Source organism: Brassica rapa, unplaced genomic scaffold (genome assembly GCF_000309985.2).
Source record: "Brassica rapa cultivar Chiifu-401-42 unplaced genomic scaffold, CAAS_Brap_v3.01 Scaffold0176, whole genome shotgun sequence".
NCBI classification, from domain to species: Eukaryota; Viridiplantae; Streptophyta; class Magnoliopsida; order Brassicales; family Brassicaceae; genus Brassica; species Brassica rapa.
Genome location: NW_022610120.1, coordinates 4,722 through 22,137, shown reverse-complemented (window position 1 = coordinate 22,137; position 17,416 = coordinate 4,722). Strand labels below are relative to the sequence as shown.

The following is a 17,416-nucleotide window of genomic DNA, read 5'->3' as shown; positions in this document are numbered from 1 at the left end:
CCTCCAGGAAGTGTACTGCTATGTCCTTCTGGTAATCCTCAGGACATCGTGTGGACTTGAAGTTTCGAACCAACCTGGTTCTCCACTCGTCCGCCTCCATAGGATCAACACTTCCAGCAAAGTGTTTGGTTCCCAACTTGGAGATATGCTCCAGCACCTTCAGGTAGTCCATACCATGCACTGGCCTGACCGGTGGGTCTATCTCAATCACCTCAGCCACACGGCTAGCACCAACATCAGCCACTCCAGCAGCAACCCGAACCGGGGGATTAGCCTGTCCCACGGACGAGTTCACCAATGGTGTGAACGCATGTGTCAAGGAGGCTATCTGAGCTCCCATGATCTGCATAGCCTCCACCAAGCCCCTTATGGTCGGCTCAATGACCTCCTCGGCACCAGTGACCCGAACATTGTTTGCATCAACATTCTGGCCACTCCCAGCACCAACGTTGGACGACCCAGTATCGTCTCCATGGACTTGCTCTTGCTGCTCGTCCACATTAGTTTCATTAACCTCAGTAGGAAGAGTTGGACCCACTGGAAGTCCGGTTGCATTGTCCACCTGCTCCACCAGAGCGGGTAGCACTGTGGTTGGAATGGTTCCAGCTGGTAACACTCCGGTCTGTTCAGCACCATCCTGCCCCACTGCTCCAGACGCTCCAGTTGCCTCCTTTCCTTTCCGAGATTTATACCTTCTTGTACCCTTAGGAGTTACAAACACAAACAAAAGGTTAGTCCACAACTGAACACACAACCTCAATCACTCCTAAGTTAATCAGTACAAAAGATTACTTAGAACCCAACAATCTCACCATGAGTCCAAACGGCCAAGTGTGTGGTGAACCAATAACCCAACAAATCCTAGAATCAAGAAGGCTCTGATACCAACTTGTAAGACCCGATCCTGGATTCCCCAATCCAACCAGACCGCGGCCTCACCAAACAATGCAACCAGTTTCATTTACATATTCAAGTTCAAGTGTTAAATAATTCTAAGTCTTTTTCAGAGTTTTGAGGTTCCAACATTCACACTTAAACAATCCAACATCGACTAGGGCAAATAGATATTTCATACATAATAACCAAGGTTCATACATCATTCATCATCCTAATAAATAAATCACACACTAGAATCGCATAAGTTCACAAGTTGCACAATAGGCTACAATAATTACACAATTTTCAGAATCAACCCAATCACCACACATCTTCCCATGGCCTGCGGTCCTCATGGTGCTTTTCCCTTACCACGGTCCATTTCTGGTCCTGGATCCAACACAAACAAACACACAATCACAAGGTTAGATTACAAAACAAGAATCAGTTCACATTGCATGGTCGGATCCAATCTAGAAGCTTGCCCACTCCCTGTCCCAAGCCTAAGACCAATTTGTTTGGCGGTTCCCAAAACCGTCCCATAACCGCCCATTGGCGGTTTTCTCCCCTTTTCTTCCTTTGAAAAATCGATCACTGAGCCTCAGCTCACACTCTGGAAGCTTGCCCACTCCCTGTCCCAAGCCTAAGACCAATTTGGTCGAACCGTCCTGCACCCGGACCATCGGCTCGCCATGTAACCGTCCCGGACTCGTCCACACTGATCCGAACCAGAACGCACCGTTCACCGGATTGAGCTGACCTCCAGCTGTTCCCAGATGAGTGAGCTAGTCCACCAGCTCCTGTGAGCTGAACAGATCATGGTGAACTGAATACCAGCTGAACCGAGCTGATTGAACTCAAACCAACACTCGTCCAGCTGCCTAAACACTCACTCAACTCCTTTACCCTTGTTTCCATTGTATCCTGGTTAAGCCTCAGCTGACTGATGCCCTTAACCTTCATTCAGGGCCATGATACGCTTGTCTCAAGGTCTAATGACCTGACTGGTGCGTCTCCCCGCACCATGGCCCGTCCGGGCGATCCTATCTAGGATCGGGGACATGACATGACCGCTCTTCATCAAGCTCCGTCTTCATCCGCTCCATGTCTGAACAATACTCGAGGAAGAAACAGAGAGCTGAGAGGATGAGGTTGAGATAGCTTCAGAGGTACGACCGATACCATACAGACGACCCTTCTTAATAGGAACATTCTACAAAATAAGAGTAGAAAGATTTTAAAATTTTATAAGAACTATAAATATAACATGTTATTATTCAAGGAGCTGGATTTAAAGTAACCGATCCAACATCTAACTGAAGATGAAATAAACTGACTCGGTTTCTGTTTTGCTATATATAAAAGTCACACAACCTTTAACTGAATTCAAACTGACAGTTCTACTGAAGTGAAACCAAACCTATATTAGGAGCTTGAGAACGAATCCTAAAATTCTAAGTTATAGGCTGGAGAAAAAAAAAAAAACTGACCACATAAAGTAGACATACCTCGAGAACCAGTTGGTTGATCTCTTCGCGGGACAGCATGTTAGAAGCTGTAGATCCATCATTCGCAGACAACTGATGAGACTGCTGAAGTTGTGCTTCTTTGTCCTCCTTCAGCTTACTCAGAGTTGCCAACAGCTCTCTCGCAACAGGATCTTGCACCTCACCGGTTTGTTTATTGGTGTGCATATCCCTCATCAATTCTAACCAATCTGGTGGCACACCACCCCTTTCAGCAGTCTTCCAATAAACACACAAATGATATAAGAGTATCAGTTCAATGTATATGATGAAATTAATAAAGTTGAAAAAAAAATACCGCTTACCATTTCTATCTCACGTTCCTCTCGTGTCTTAGCACCACCATTGTGTACTGCTTCACCTTTTCCACCACGCTTGCTTCTTCTATTAACAGAATTGGTAGCTGCAATATGTGCAGTAGCATCGAGCTGCCAATAGGCTTTAAACCCGTCCCACACATCTTGATTCAGACATATGGGTTTATCCTTCTTCAGCCTCCACTTTTTCTTCCACTCAGTCACGTTGCTCGTGTACTGCTTTCTAGCCTGCAAATTAAAGGCTGTCCGCACATCATTGGTGAAAGCAGGGTCCCAGTTCCAATCTTGCTGCAATGAACATGCAAACACAACAAACATATGCATAAGTCGAAATTAATCTGTAACCAAGCGGACATTTACATTACAAAAAGACATTACCGCAAATGAACGGAGCCACATCTTCTGAATTTCTAATGGAACATGTGCATACGTCGGATAAGGCAACTCAAGGAGACTGTGAAAGCATTTCAAAATCGACTTGCAAATTGCATTGCGATTTCTTCGCCTAAACCTATAAACAATGAATACATAAGCACATAGCAAAATAGAAATGATTAGATTAAGAGTTAAAAATTTACCAGCTAGTATTTGGTTCTCCATTTGGGCTCAGCTTAGGAAGCAACTCTCGTCCTGGTGCCACAACAACTCGTTCAGTAACCTATCCTCGATGATTGATGCTGGCTGTGGCTGAGGGACACTTGTTCCTTGTGCAGCCGGGGAACCCAGACCAGCAGATGAGGAAGATGGAAAAGAACCGGCGAGAAAATCCGCATAAGACCTCGAGTTAAAAAAAAATTAACACTTAGAACAAGAAATGAAATGTTTTTGACAGAGAGTTAACAACATAACCGATCAAAATCTATGTACTTTTAGAGTTTTAATTCCCACAACCTATAAGAAGCTATCAACATCATACACAAAAAATCATTTGACAAAATCAAAACCGATGATTCATTCACACGAAGCAGACCAAGAATCTATCAAAATCATAGACGGGAATTTTTTCCATAATCAAAACCGATAATCAAGCATTCAGACGAAGCAGGACAAGAAGCTATCAACATCATAACGAGAAATCATTTGCCCTAAAACCTAAACTAAACAAACGAAACTCATAAAACTTACATCTTTCGGCTGAGATTTTCGAGAGAGAGAGAGGGAGAGAGATGGGAATGAAGGGACGGCGAGATCGACGGAGAACGGCGGGGGAGAGCGACGGAGAACGGCGGGGGAGAGCGACGGAGAACGGCGGGGGAGAGCGACGCAGAATGGAGGGGGAGATCGACGGGGATGAAACAAGGAGGCGATTTCGTCGAGAGGGGGAGGATACGGATTAGGGTTAATGCGTTTCTGGATTTATATATAACGCTTTCCGACCACCATAATGGTTGGAAATCGGTCAGAACATTCCGACCGAAGCCAGTCAGAAATCCGTCGGAAATTGAATATTTTTTTTAAAAAAAAATCCGCTTTGAATCATTCATTAAAATAAAATAAAACATATGAAAAATATTTTATTTAAAAGTACTCAAACTTACTAAAAAATATTTTCTCTTAAATATTACAAAATATATAATATCTTTCTAACTTATAAAAGTTTTTAAAAAATATTGAAGATTTTGTTTTTAAAAAAAAAATCCGCTTTGAAACATTCATTAAAATAAAATAAAACATATGAAAAACATTTCTAAAAAGTACTCAGACTTACTAAAAAATATTTCCTCTTAAACATTACAAAATATATAATATCTTTCTAACTTATAAAAGTTTTAATTAATCCGAATTAGATGAATATTCTGAAGAAACCGAGTCTTCGTTGAATTCTTCTTTCTCCGACTCCGAATCTGAGAATACTTCGTTGTCACCTACACCAGTAAAATCAACAACAAGATCGATTTCGCTTCCATCAACATGAAGATCACCTATGGCACTGCTCGAGGATTGTTGCATCGCAGCCGTATCCGAAACTCCTTCCAATTTCCCCCGTGGAGTTATATGGGTCACGGTGACCCAAGGGTCTTGTTTATTCCTCACACGAGGATACCGAATATAAGTTACTTGATCAGCTTGTGAAGCCAGAATGAACGGATCATAGTTTGCAAGACTTCTTCTGGAATGAACTGATGTTACTCCAAACTCGTCAATTCGTACACCATATCCAACGATCGGGTTGTACCAATCAGCAAAGAAGGCAACACACCTCAAATTAAGGATCCCCGGATAGTGAATCTCCAATATCTCACGCAAAATACCATAGTAGATTACTTCGCCAGATCTAGCAGATATACCATGATTTATAGTTGGCTGCGTAGTGTTTTCGCTGAAAATCTTAAAAGCATATCCACGCGTGCAATACATCGGGTACGACACAGCAACAAATTTGGGACCAAGGGCCAACTCCTCTAACCATGGCTGAATAGGATCTCCTCTAGACAAGAGAAACCTTACCTGCATAGTAGTCACAAATTTAAGTAATGCACCATGTACAAAAATCAAAAATTCAGAAGTAATAGAGAATAGATTTGAAAAACTTACATAGAATTTTAGCCAATTTACAAACTCGTTTTCTTTTAGTGCAGAAAGCTGATCTTCAGTGTAATTAGGATATGCACCCCTTATTTGCTCCATGTAAATCCTGCCATTGAAATCATAATTAGTTACAAATTTATTTACAAAATAGGATTCTTAATATATCATACTAAAACATAACTACCTTTCGTATGTCATTACTTCTTCGCAGTTTGCTAAAATGTACTTATGTAAGTGCATGTGCTCTTGTTCGGTGAGTCTTCTACTTTTTCCTTTTCCACTTAATCGACCAATTTGGGAAAATATGGTAGGCACCTCGACGGGATAAACTGTTCTCTGCCCTCCATCATCATGTCTTGATGGTTTTCGACTGGGATGTTTCCTCATTGATGCTTTGTGAAACAATAGAACCCTCAACTCGGCTTAAATTTTTCACTTTCTGCTTGAAATGATACATAGAACGCTCAACCAGGTACATCCATCGATATTGAACCGGGCCCCCAAGTTCTGCTTCTCGAGCGAGATGGATTGGAAGATGCTCCATAACATCAAAAAAGGAAGGTGGAAAAATCTTCTCGAGATTGGATTGGATTATCGGAATCATTTCTTTCAAGTTTCTAATTCCATCTGCTGTTAATGATCTCGGGCACAAATCTCGAAAGAAAGCTGCTATTCCTGTAACAAAGAAAAAATTATGTTAGATATGAAAAGATACTATGTAACAGGTGAAGAAGTTATTAAATACTAAATTTACCTGCTATTGCTTCATGTACATGTTTTGGAAGAAGACCAGCGAAGCAAAATGGGAGAAGACGCTGCATCATGACATGACAATCATGACTTTTCAAACCAGAAAACTTTCCTTCTTCGCGATTAACACAGTTCCTTAGATTTGACGCATATCCATCTGGGAATTTGACGCTATCTATAATCCAGTCGAAGAACTCTTGCTTTGCAGCTGCATCTAACCGATAAATAGGCATTGGAAGTCTTCCTCTCCCATCCACGTGAAGAGATTCCCGGGCACATATATCTGGCAAGTCTAATCTGGACTTCAGGTTGTCTTTCGTCTTTCCTTGACATTGAGAATGGTATTCATGATGTTGTCAAATATATTCTTCTCTATATGCATCACATCTAAATTATGCCTAAGTAGATGGTTCTCCCAATACGGCAACTTCCAAAAAATACTTTTCTTGTGCCAGTTGTGATGTTCGCCATATCCATAAACTGGATCATGCCCATTTCCCCCACATTTAGCTGTCGATTCCACACCAAAATCTCTGAGTTGAGTCAGGATAGATTTTCCATCTATTTCTGGTGGCGGACCATCAAACACCTTTTTGTTCTTAGTAAACAAAGTGGTGCTTTTTCGATACGGATGGTCATGGGGTAGATATCGTCTATGACAATCAAACCAACATGTCTTCCTTCCATTCTTCAGTTGAAACGCATCTGTGTTATCTTGACAGTAGGGACACGCTAATCTTCCATGTGTTGTCCATCCAGATAACATTCCGTATGCGGGAAAGTCACTTATGGTCCACATAAGCACTGCACGCATTATAAAATTCTGCCTAGCAGATATATCATACACTTCAACTCCTTCGGCCCATAGCATTTTCAACTCATGAATCAATGGTTGCAAATAGACATCAAGGGATCTTTTAGGATGTGCAGGACCAGGAACTAGAATTGTGAGAAAGAGAAACTCTCGTTTCATGCACAATGATGGAGGTAAATTGTATGGTGTTACAATAACTGGCCAAAGAGAATATTGTCTCCCATGGCTTCCGAACGGGTTGAATCCATCCGTACTTAATCCAAGGTAAACATTTCTTCTCTCAGATGCAAAACTAGGATACACTGACTGAAAATGTTGCGTCTGATGGATGAGCAATTTCTCCGTTGCTGTTGTGTTCACCATGCCATCTCATAGCATCGGCGGTATGTTTGGATTGGTATAACCTCTTTAGTCGGTCTGTTATTGGCAAGTACCACATTCTCTTATACGGGATTTTAGTCTTTCGACTTGTTTTTTGAAACCGTGGTTTGTGACAAAATCGACAACTAGTACGATCAACATCCCTTCTCCAGTATAGCATACAGTTGTCGATGCAAACATCTATCATTTGATAGGGCAAACCCAACCCTGAAACTAAGTTTTGTATCTCATAATAGGTAGCTGGTGAAAGGTTATCTTCCGGCAATATATCTTTCACAAAACCAGCTATCGCATCAACACAATCTTCGCTTAAGTTATAATCTGTTTTAATAGACATCATCCTTGTTGCAGCTGAAAGAGGTGAAATACCATCTCTACAACCATCATATAACGGTTGTTTTGCTGCATCTAACATATCATAAAATTTCTGCGCTTCAAAGTTTGGTTCCTCTACTCTATACCTATCTTTAACCATTTGAACAGTTCCTATATGTTCATCTAAGCCACCTTGTTGTTCTCCTACCCCCCCCCCCCCCCCCCCATGTTATTTTCTTCACTAGCACTACCGAAATTCACCATAGAATCAGTTTCACCATGCGAATACCAAACTTTATAACCCGCCATAAATCCTCTACTATATAAGTGCTTCCATACACCACTAACTGTACCAAATCTACGATTTTGACAAATTGGACAAGGACAGTACATCTTACCCGTTTCCAAAGTCCTCGGCTGGTTTGACGCAAATGACATGAATTGTTGAAGACCTTCCGCAAATTCTTCTGTCAAAAGTCCAGTAGATGGATCTTGATGATTGTGATCCATCCAAGACCTAAAATATTCATTAATATTTGAGGAAGACATTTTCTATTGTAGAGAATTGTTTTTTAGAGATGAATCTGTGAATGAGCCAGGACCGGCGTCGTGATATTTAAAGTAACATTTCTGACCACTTTTGACCGTTTCTGACCGATTTCCAAAGGCTATAAAAACGTTCGAATTTTGGTTAGAAATCCGTTGGAAATTTCTGACCGATATCCGACGACAACGTTCGGTCGGACATTTCCGACAGATTTCCGACAGATTTCGGACGGATGATATTTTAAATTATTTTCGTCGGAAAACGGTCGGAAATGTCTGACCGTTTTCTGTCGACTATGTAGCCGTCGGATCAGATTTCTGTTGGAAATCTGTCGGAAATTTCCGACCAAAAAAATATCGGTCGAAATCTCGGTCAGAAAAGACTTTCTTTCTTGTAGAGAGTTGCATTTCACTGTTCCGGAGGTTACCGAACAATCATCCTTTCATCAATCCTCTTGCTCCGTTCCCCGAGGACATCATTGCGGTGAGGGATCTTCTTAGGAATGGTCCCTTCTTTTGGACTTCCTTTACGCCGAAGAGGATTCAGAAGGCACTGAGGTTCGTGCATCCTGGTCCTGCCTCGGTTGCGGACGCAGGAAGCGACTCCGAACCTGACGACCAGGATCCCGTTGTAGCTCCAGCAGCTATGCCGGAGTCGAGCTCTTGGAAGGGAAAGGATATCGACCTTGGTGACATAGAATTTTTGATGGATGATTCTATGCTTCCAGGATGGGATCCGAACCTTGCTTATGGCGACGGGAGTGGCTCGAGCGAGGTCCCTATTCCGGATTTCGATGATTCCTTTGCTGGTCTGCCACCGGGTTTTGATGCTCCTCCACCTGCGAAAGAGTCGGCAAGGCCGAAAGTCATCGCGGAAGGGTCCCGAATCATCAATGGGGTATGATTTTTTCGAAAATATTTGTGATCGCCTAGGATCCTTTTATGCTTACAATGCGTTAACTGGTTTCGCAGGGCCTCAACTTGCTTGGCTCGGCCATTGAAGCGAGCCATAGGGAGGCAATGGTCTATTGTTTTAAAGCGGAGAAAGCAGAACGAGATCTCGCTTGCGTGCAAGGCGAGATGTTGGAGCGAGAAGCGCAACTTACTCGTGATCATGCGCGGGCTGTCCGTAAGGCGGAAAGGAAAGGCAAACGAGAAATCGTCGAGGTGATGAAGACTCGTGCCTCTCAATTCCAGGATGAGTATGGGAACCTCAAGAACGCCTTTACCTCGGTGGGTGATTTCCGTGAGTGCCGCGGTTCAGTCGAAAGTCTTTGGAGGACGTAAGCCGATGACTATGTGTTCCAGGAGGAAATGAGCTTGATGAAGAGCGGCATGAACGAACGTGCCCACGCTGAGGCGCTCATCCCTTCAATCGATGAGCGGATTCAAGGGTTCTGGGATTCCATCCCGGTTTCCCCTGATACCGAGGAGGTTCCGACCGGGTTTCCTGACGGTGGCGAAGAAGTGGATCATCCCGCGGATGCGTTCGGTGCTTCGTTGTCCGGGGACTTTGACTTTGGATTATGAGAGGTGGAGTAGTTATCGAAAGAAAGATGCTCGTCTTTGTATTTTATGTCTGGGGCCGAGTGTGGCCGAGAGATTTGTATGGGCCTATTTTGGCCATTTTTATTGTTTATCGGGACTGGCCGTTGGTGGCTTTGAATCCCCTTACCGCTTTACGGGGTTATTTATATGATGAATGTTCCGTTTCGAATTTTCCTGACTAGGGTCGAAGTAAATATGAGTTGTCGTCTCGCATTTAATTCCGATTAGACGTTCGATCTGTTAGTCGTGATTCTCGTAAAAAATTACCTATCTTTAAGATTTTCGGGAACATCGAGATGCGAACGGAGAGACATGGTTTTAGGATCTCGAATCTTTTAGATATCATGTCTTGAGATGTTTGAGACCAGAGCGTTGGGTTTAGGGCAAGACCTAGGTTTACTTTCGGTTAAGGTTTGTGCGGTGACTAGCCGGCTATCATTTTCCTGTTGCGATATCTTCCTGACTCGTACCGATTTAAAGTCCGCAATAGGTTCTCGGCTTATATGACTTGTATTGTACGAATCGAGCATCTTCTCAGAGTTAACTGGAAGCGCTGGACCAAAATTTCGGATTTTTGTTGTAGCGCTCTTTCGTCCTTGTGTTGGACGTTTTTGAAGATCAAAAGAATGATCGAATTGCGTTTGTTTAAGACGGCTGGCGTGTTCGTCGGGGCCAATCGACGAACGGGGTGTAAGGTTTTTGGTGGTCGCGTTCGGACAATTTGTTCGTATTATCTTCGAATTTTAACTTTGCGACGTCTCGCAGTTGTTTCGAAGATTATACATGTATCTTTGAATGTTTGAAAGATGATAATTTTACGAATTTTGGGCCGGATGAGGCCGTAGACAAGAGTCTTAATGTTTCCAGGCGTTTCCTGAAAGTTTCTTGTGTTTAACTGACTCGTAAACGTTTTTCGATAAAGCGGAGCAACGTATATTGCAGTAAAAGTTTTTGAAGTTTCTAAAAACTCGATTATAATGATGAAGATTTTTCTAAGTGGGAGTATACGAGTATACGCACCCACTCCCCCCCCCCTTTTTAGAGAGGGGGATAGCTGAACTCGTCTTTTGATGAGCTGCCTACGTAGATCAAGCCATCTCGTAGTTCTATTTCATGTCGTCAGTGTTTTTACTCGGCGGTAGATGTCGCGATGTCCGCCTTGACCATGTCGATCTAGGCTGGGTTAACGCTATTTTCCGGATGTTCCGGTTGAGTTGTAGCGTGGACTTCGAACTCGTGATGAGTTTCGACGTCCGATGCGTTTGCGTCGGCATATGATTTTAATTTGTCTTTCCTTGGGGCGTTTTTGGCCGAAGATCGATCTATCTTCGTGCGCTTGCCGTTTGCAGCTGCAGAAGTCGTGATTTGCCTTAACTTGTGCTCTGCGAGGAAGCATAGCCGCGACTGTTTTTGGAATCCCCAGATAGCCGCGACTCCGCTTGTGGTTGGGAATTTGAGACCCAGGTGGTAGGTCGACGAAACTGCCTGCATGGCGTTAAGCAATGGGGTTCCCATGATCACGTTGTAGATAGCGGGATGATCGACTACCGCGAACTCGATGATTTTCGTGATCTCCTTGGCCATGACTGGCAACTGGATTGATCCAAGAGTCATCGATACTTTGCCTGAAAAACCCGTGAGTGGTTTTGGTGTCGGAAATACTTCTCCGAGTTTGATGCTCATCCGCTTGAGAGTGTCGCGGAAGATTACGTTGACCGTGCTTCCCATGTCGACGAGTACCCTTCCGACTTCTAAATCTCATATGACGAGATCTATGACGAGCGGGTCGCAGTGAGGTTGATTGATGCCGCCGGCTTCTTCCTTTGTGAAGGTGATCGAGCAATTTTGGCCATCTCAGGGAGGAGACCATGTAGGCCAATTTGCACTCGACTCTGCCTTATGTTGGTAAGCCTTGATGGCCGACACAGTATCGCCGCAGTATTGTGATCCTTCGATGATCATGTTGACTCTGCGATGATTGTTATCGTTCCCCTTGTCGTCCGGCCTCCTACCGCGTTTATCTCCAGGCTGGTTTCGTTGAGGGGATTTTTCAGCGGGCGGATTCCTGTCCATCTTTGGAGGGCGATCAGAATCAAGGATGAGATCCTTGACGCTAGTTACTTCCGAGAGCTCTCCAGCGAGTAGCTTCGCGGCCAGTCTTGCTCCCAAGACTTGGCAGTTGGTCGTGGAGTGTCCTCGGGACTGGTGGAACTCGCAGTAGGTGTTTTCGTCATACCCTTGATTGCGAGTCCACATGTTGCCCGTGGTTCGACTTTGATCCGAATTGATCGCGTAATTATGCGCCCCTTGGAGATCTTCCCCCTCGTGATGAATGTATTTGTCGTTACGAGAGTTCTTCTTTCTCCCTTTTGGATCCACGTCCTTCGAAGATGGTCTTGCCGACTTATGTTTTTGCGATAAGACTTTAGTTTCTTCCTCGACTATGATGTAGTCCGTTGCTTTGTGGAGGGCATCCTGGATCGTTCGCGGTTTGTCGAGAGTTATCCACTTTCTGAATTTCGACTTGTACCAGAGCGTCTTTCTCAGCGCGTCGATGGCCACTTTGTCGCTTATCCCGCTGACCCTTGACATTATCAGCTTGAACCGACTGATAAACTCGCGGAGAGGTTCGTCTTCCCTCTGGAAGAGACTCCAGAGGTCAACATCGGAAGTTTCTCTGTCGATGAATACAGAGTATTGTTTGAGAAATTCCGATGCAAGCTGTCGGAAACTCCCGATGGTGTTACGATGAAGGCGTGCAAACCATTCAAGTGCTGCTCCTTCCAGGTTTTCAACGAACAGGCGGCAGTAGCCGGGATCCTTTTCGCCGTCCTTCAGTCTAGCTCTTCCCATCGCGATGTGGAAAGCCTGAAGGTGCGCTTTTGGATCGGCCGTACCATCGTACTTCGGTACTTTGATTTTTCCCGGATCAGACACCCTCATGTCCGAAATGCGACTGGTAAATGGGGTCTTCCGAGCTCCTTCCAGCAGTCGATCGATTTCGGGGACAGCACTAGTAGCATGATGGATTTGAGACTTTACGGCCCTCACTTCTGCCGAAGTCTTGGTGATGTAGTCGCGAAGATCGCGGATATCCGATGTCTCGTCAGTAGATTTCCGAGCCTGTCGGCGTTTACTGCGAGTGAGCTCGGTTTGCCTTTCAGCCAGCTCCTCTTGTTCGTTTCAATAGGCGATTTCTTCTTCTTCTTCCGTCTTTGGTTTTTCGAATGGGGAGCCTTCCCGAGCAGATCGGCTCCTGGTCCTTCTTGGATGTCTGTCGACGTCCTCGTCGGTGTCGTTGGAGACATCGCTAGGATCCAGGTCAATGCGTTCGGCTTCATTATCCTCCGAGTCCTTTGCAGGGGGCGGAAGACTTTCAGGGTTCCCCTTTTCAATGGGAGATTTATCGCTAGGGTTTTGACCGAAAGGTCATTCCCGCGCGACTCCTGATCTGTCGAGTGTGGGAACCGAAATTCGCACTGTCGATTTCCGTTTAAATAAGGAAACTAAGAAAACCCTAGTTTCCCAGAGGATCCGGATATCTGTTAATTACCACACGTCAAGCAATCAGAACACGAGAATAACAACGATAAAGATAAGAAATCGAAAAGAGAGCAAAGTAGATCTTATTCCGAATCTGCGTATGAGCGTTACAACAAGGTATAAGCCTGGGCTCGAGAGCTGTCGGCGAGATTCCTAGTTCTAGCAACCCTAAGACGGCTAAACCTAATTGAGTCGCAGCTCGAAATAACAAAAACGGAAAGTTGCCTAAATCGCTCTAAGTGCTAAGTTTGCTCTGAAAAAAGTTCTCCTCCCTTGCTCCTCGCCTAGGACTCCTTATATACTAGCTCCAAGGTTGGTTTACGCTTTTACTCTTCTGCCCTTAAGCCGTCATAGCATAAAAATGGAGATATTCCATTTTTCCCGATCTTCACAATTATCTTCAAAACTTCCGTATTTATCCGCGGAAACTTGACATTTATCCTTCCTCGTGGGCCAAGCGTGAACCATGCTGTGGTTCACGGGCTTTTGGTTAGGAAAAATCGTAGGATGGGCCTCGAGTCGTGTTTTAGGTCCCTTTGGGCCGTCTTCCGACTCGACACGTTTACTACGAGTTTTCCGCGGTTTCTAATCCGCGAAGTTTGATCGATGAATTAGAATAGCGGGAAACATGGACTGAGCTTGCTACAGTCTTCAGGAGATAGCATTCGAAGGTTTGACGAGAATGCAAGGACTGGTGTCGTATCGATGTTCGGAAAGGTTCAATCGCTACACAGCGACCGAACTTTGGCTCGAGCCCGGTCGCTACGTAGCGACCGAGCGAGATGAGTGCTCGGTCGCTACGTAGCGTCCGAGCTTTGGCTCGAGCTCGATCGCTACGTAGCGACCGAGCGGGACGATCGCTCGGTCGCTACGTAGCGACCGAGCTTGGCTGAGCTCGGTCGCTACGTAGCGACCGAGCGGGACGATCGCTCGGTCGCTACGTAGCGACCGAGCTTTGGCTCGAGCTCGGTCGCTACGTAGCGACCGAGCGGGACGGACGCTCGGTCGCTACGTAGCGACCGAGCGAGACGGACGCTCGGTCGCTACGTAGCGACCGAGCGAGACGGACGCTCGGTCGCTACGTAGCGACCGAGCGAGACGGACGCTCGGTCGCTACGTAGCGACCGAGCTTGGCTCAGGCTCGGTCGTTACGTAGCGACCGAGCGAGACGGACGCTCGGTCGCTACGTAGCGACCGAGCTTGGCTCGGGCTCGGTCGCTACGTAGCGACCGAGCGAGACGGACGCTCGGTCGCTACGTAGCGACCGAGCTTGGCTCGGGCTCGGTCGCTACGTAGCGACCGAGCGAGACGGACGCTCGGTCGCTACGTAGCGACCGAGCTTGGCTCGGGCTCGGTCGCTACGTAGCGACCGAGCGAGACGGACGCTCGGTCGCTACGTAGCGACCGAGCTTGGCTCAGGCTTGGTCGCTACGTAGCGACCGAGCGAGACGGACGCTCGGTCGCTACGTAGCGACCGAGCTTGGATCGAGCTCGGTCGCTACGTAGCGACCGAGCGGGACTGACGCTTGGTCGCTACGTAGCGACCGAGCTTGGCTCGAGCTCGGTCGCTACGTAGCGACCGAGCGGGACTGACGCTTGGTCGCTACGTAGCGACCGAGCCATGTGCATGCTTGGTCGCCGCATATCGATCGAGCTTGGCTTGTCCGCGGTCTGATTTCCATACTTGAGTTTGTCCGCGGCCGATTTGGATACATGTCCGTTGCCTTCGGACAATCGGTATTTAGTGGTTCGATTGAGATTTGGACGATATTTTACTGCAAGGCTCTTCGTAAAGATATCTTTACGAAGATTACTTTTCGTAAAAACGTTTATGCTGATTTTTACGGACTTTCAGACATTGATTCCGTCGTGACCGATTTTGACCCCAACAGTTAGCCCCCCAGCTCGTTAGAACCATGAGCTTCTAGCGTGAGGTTCTAGCGAGTGGCTTGGCAAGCTAGGTGAGTTAGGCGGAATTAATGGTTGAAAAGGTCTGTGGTAAGTGATCTTCTCGCTCTCCTAAAAGTAGAAAGCGCGATAAGATTGGGGCTGCGCCTTATAACGGCTGCCTACGTACCCTTGTTGAAGGGATCAAGCCTTTCGTAGTTCGTCTTGGAGTTTAAGGTTCTTATGACTAGTTTTCCAGTAGGACCTTTATGGTCTAGTTTTTATGTAGCGGTTATAAGGCGTGTTGCTGCCGATGGCATTTTGTATGGGTGTAGAGGGAAGACTACGAGTTGTCGTCTCGTAATCTAACTCTGTGTGTATTGCCATATCCATAATCTGTTTCGAGAGTTTTCCGCAGTGTGTAAACTTGCGGGATTTTTCTAAAGACGTTCGAATATTGGCAAAGAGACAAATTTTGGGATCTCGTATCAGGGTGTTTGATACTATGCCTAGAGATGTTAGAGACCAGTGCGCTGGGTTTAGGGCAAGACCTAGGTTTACTTTCGGTTTAAGGATTGTGCGGTGACTGGCCGGCTATCGTTTTTCCTGTTGCGATTTCTTCCTGATTCGTATCGATTTAAAGTCCGCGATAGGTTCTCGGCTTATACGACTTGTTTGATACGAATCGAGCATCTCTCCGGAAACCGGAAGTGCTAGACCAAAATTTCGGATTTCTTTTATAGCGCTATTATCCTTGTGTCGGATGTAAGAGAGTCATCTTCTACGAGATGGCTAAGTCTGTTTAGGACGTTTAAGAGTTTGTTGTGATCAGCAACAAACTTAATGGTAAAAATTACTATTTTGAGTCTTCGCGAAGAATATGTTTTGAGAAGATGTTAGTGTGTATGACTGTCTGGTCTTCCATGAAGGTGTTTTTATCGAGGAAGGAAATTTCGTCGAAGAACTAATCTTCAGGCGTCCGCGACGTCTCGCGATGCTGAAGATTTGTTATTCTTTCGTATGCCACGTTTCGTGCTTGAAATGTTCGCGGGCTTTGAAGATATTTCGCGATGTTGCGAGGGTTTAGTATTAGCCCTGTGTTTGAGAAACGTTCTGGTTTGACTATGAATGTTCGCAGCCAAAAATTGTTGTTCCTGCTCGGATGCTAATAGCTTTATTTGCGATCGAGGAATTATGACTGAGGTGTCGTGTAAATTTGTCCATGGGAACAAGCGTTTTCCTTCATGGTTCTTTGTGAAGAGTTGGCCTTCCGAGATGTATTTCGTGCATTTTTTAGGATGTTTCGTATAGCTCTAGAAGCTTTGTTACGAATTTTTCCTTACATGCCGCGTATTATGGTTAAAACGTTGCGGGCTTAAAGTGAATTGTGGAGCGTATTGAACTTGGTCAATTTTCGAAAAGTTTAGATTTTCCGTTAACCGTTTGGTTGTTAGGACTTAGTTTCGTTACGAAGAATTTATCATATGATTTCCGACTGTGGGCTACACGATAATTTATCATATCATATAACCGATTTTACGAAGGTTGTAAATCAGTGATATGTAAACATATGTCAAAGTAGCATTGTTTCTGCGGGTTCTACGAGAAACGTTCCCGCTGTGATTTTGATCTTTGATGAAAGTTGCTTGGAGTTACCCGTGGAGTATTACCGAAGTTTATTTCAATACGATCTAGTCGCGGAACGCTTTTCATAGGTTTTTCGTGAGGATTCTCATGACACATTCGTTTCTTGAACGAATTGGCCAACCAGAAGTGGTTTTAGCTAACCATCGAGAGGAAAGTGATCCTTTTAACGTGCACGATGCTACATATATTCTCGAGTTTTCTTTGTCGCAAATGTTTTCGATGCTTTTCCGTGGCTTACTTGGTACAACGGAAACTGAAAGAAATGCTTTGGTGATTGAAGATTTCTCGTAGAAATTTATAAAACGAAACTGGCTTTCTGAAGCCGGAAAAGGTTTCAATACTTTGGCTAATCGTCGAGTTTCAGTTTGATATTGGTACAAGTTTTCTGTACGCATGATTGCGATAAGAAATGATGTATAGTTTTTGAGATTATGTTCATGATCGTCTGGATATGTTGCTAGCGTTTAGACGAATATTAAGATTGTCGTTTGCCTATTCTTGACGATTTGCAGAAGTTTTTTTGAAGTTTGGGAGTATACGAGTATAGTATACGTACGTACTCCCCCTTTTTTTTTTTTTACGAAAGAAAACCGTTGAACCGATACTTTGAAGGGTTGTGTACGTTTCCTCTTCTGATGTTTGGAATGATCGATAATTCGGGGCGATTTATAGACGACGCTTGGACTGTGATTTGGTTGTTTCCACGTTGACGACTTGGGATATGTCGGTTCCGAGAA

The 17,416-nt window shown here is 44.9% G+C and overlaps 1 protein-coding gene across 1 annotated transcript; it reads right to left on the bottom strand.

The window, feature by feature from the left end:
- Positions 1–3,362: 3,362 nt before the first annotated feature.
- Positions 3,363–9,333, bottom strand: LOC117129823. Its single transcript, XM_033283059.1, has 2 exons — positions 5,255–9,333; positions 3,363–5,167 (listed from the first exon to the last, which is right to left on the bottom strand). Exons 1-2 carry the CDS (start codon positions 5,345–5,347, stop codon positions 4,493–4,495), a joined length of 768 nt encoding a protein of 255 aa, XP_033138950.1. The 5' UTR covers positions 5,348–9,333; the 3' UTR covers positions 3,363–4,492.
- Positions 9,334–17,416: the final 8,083 nt, after the last annotated feature.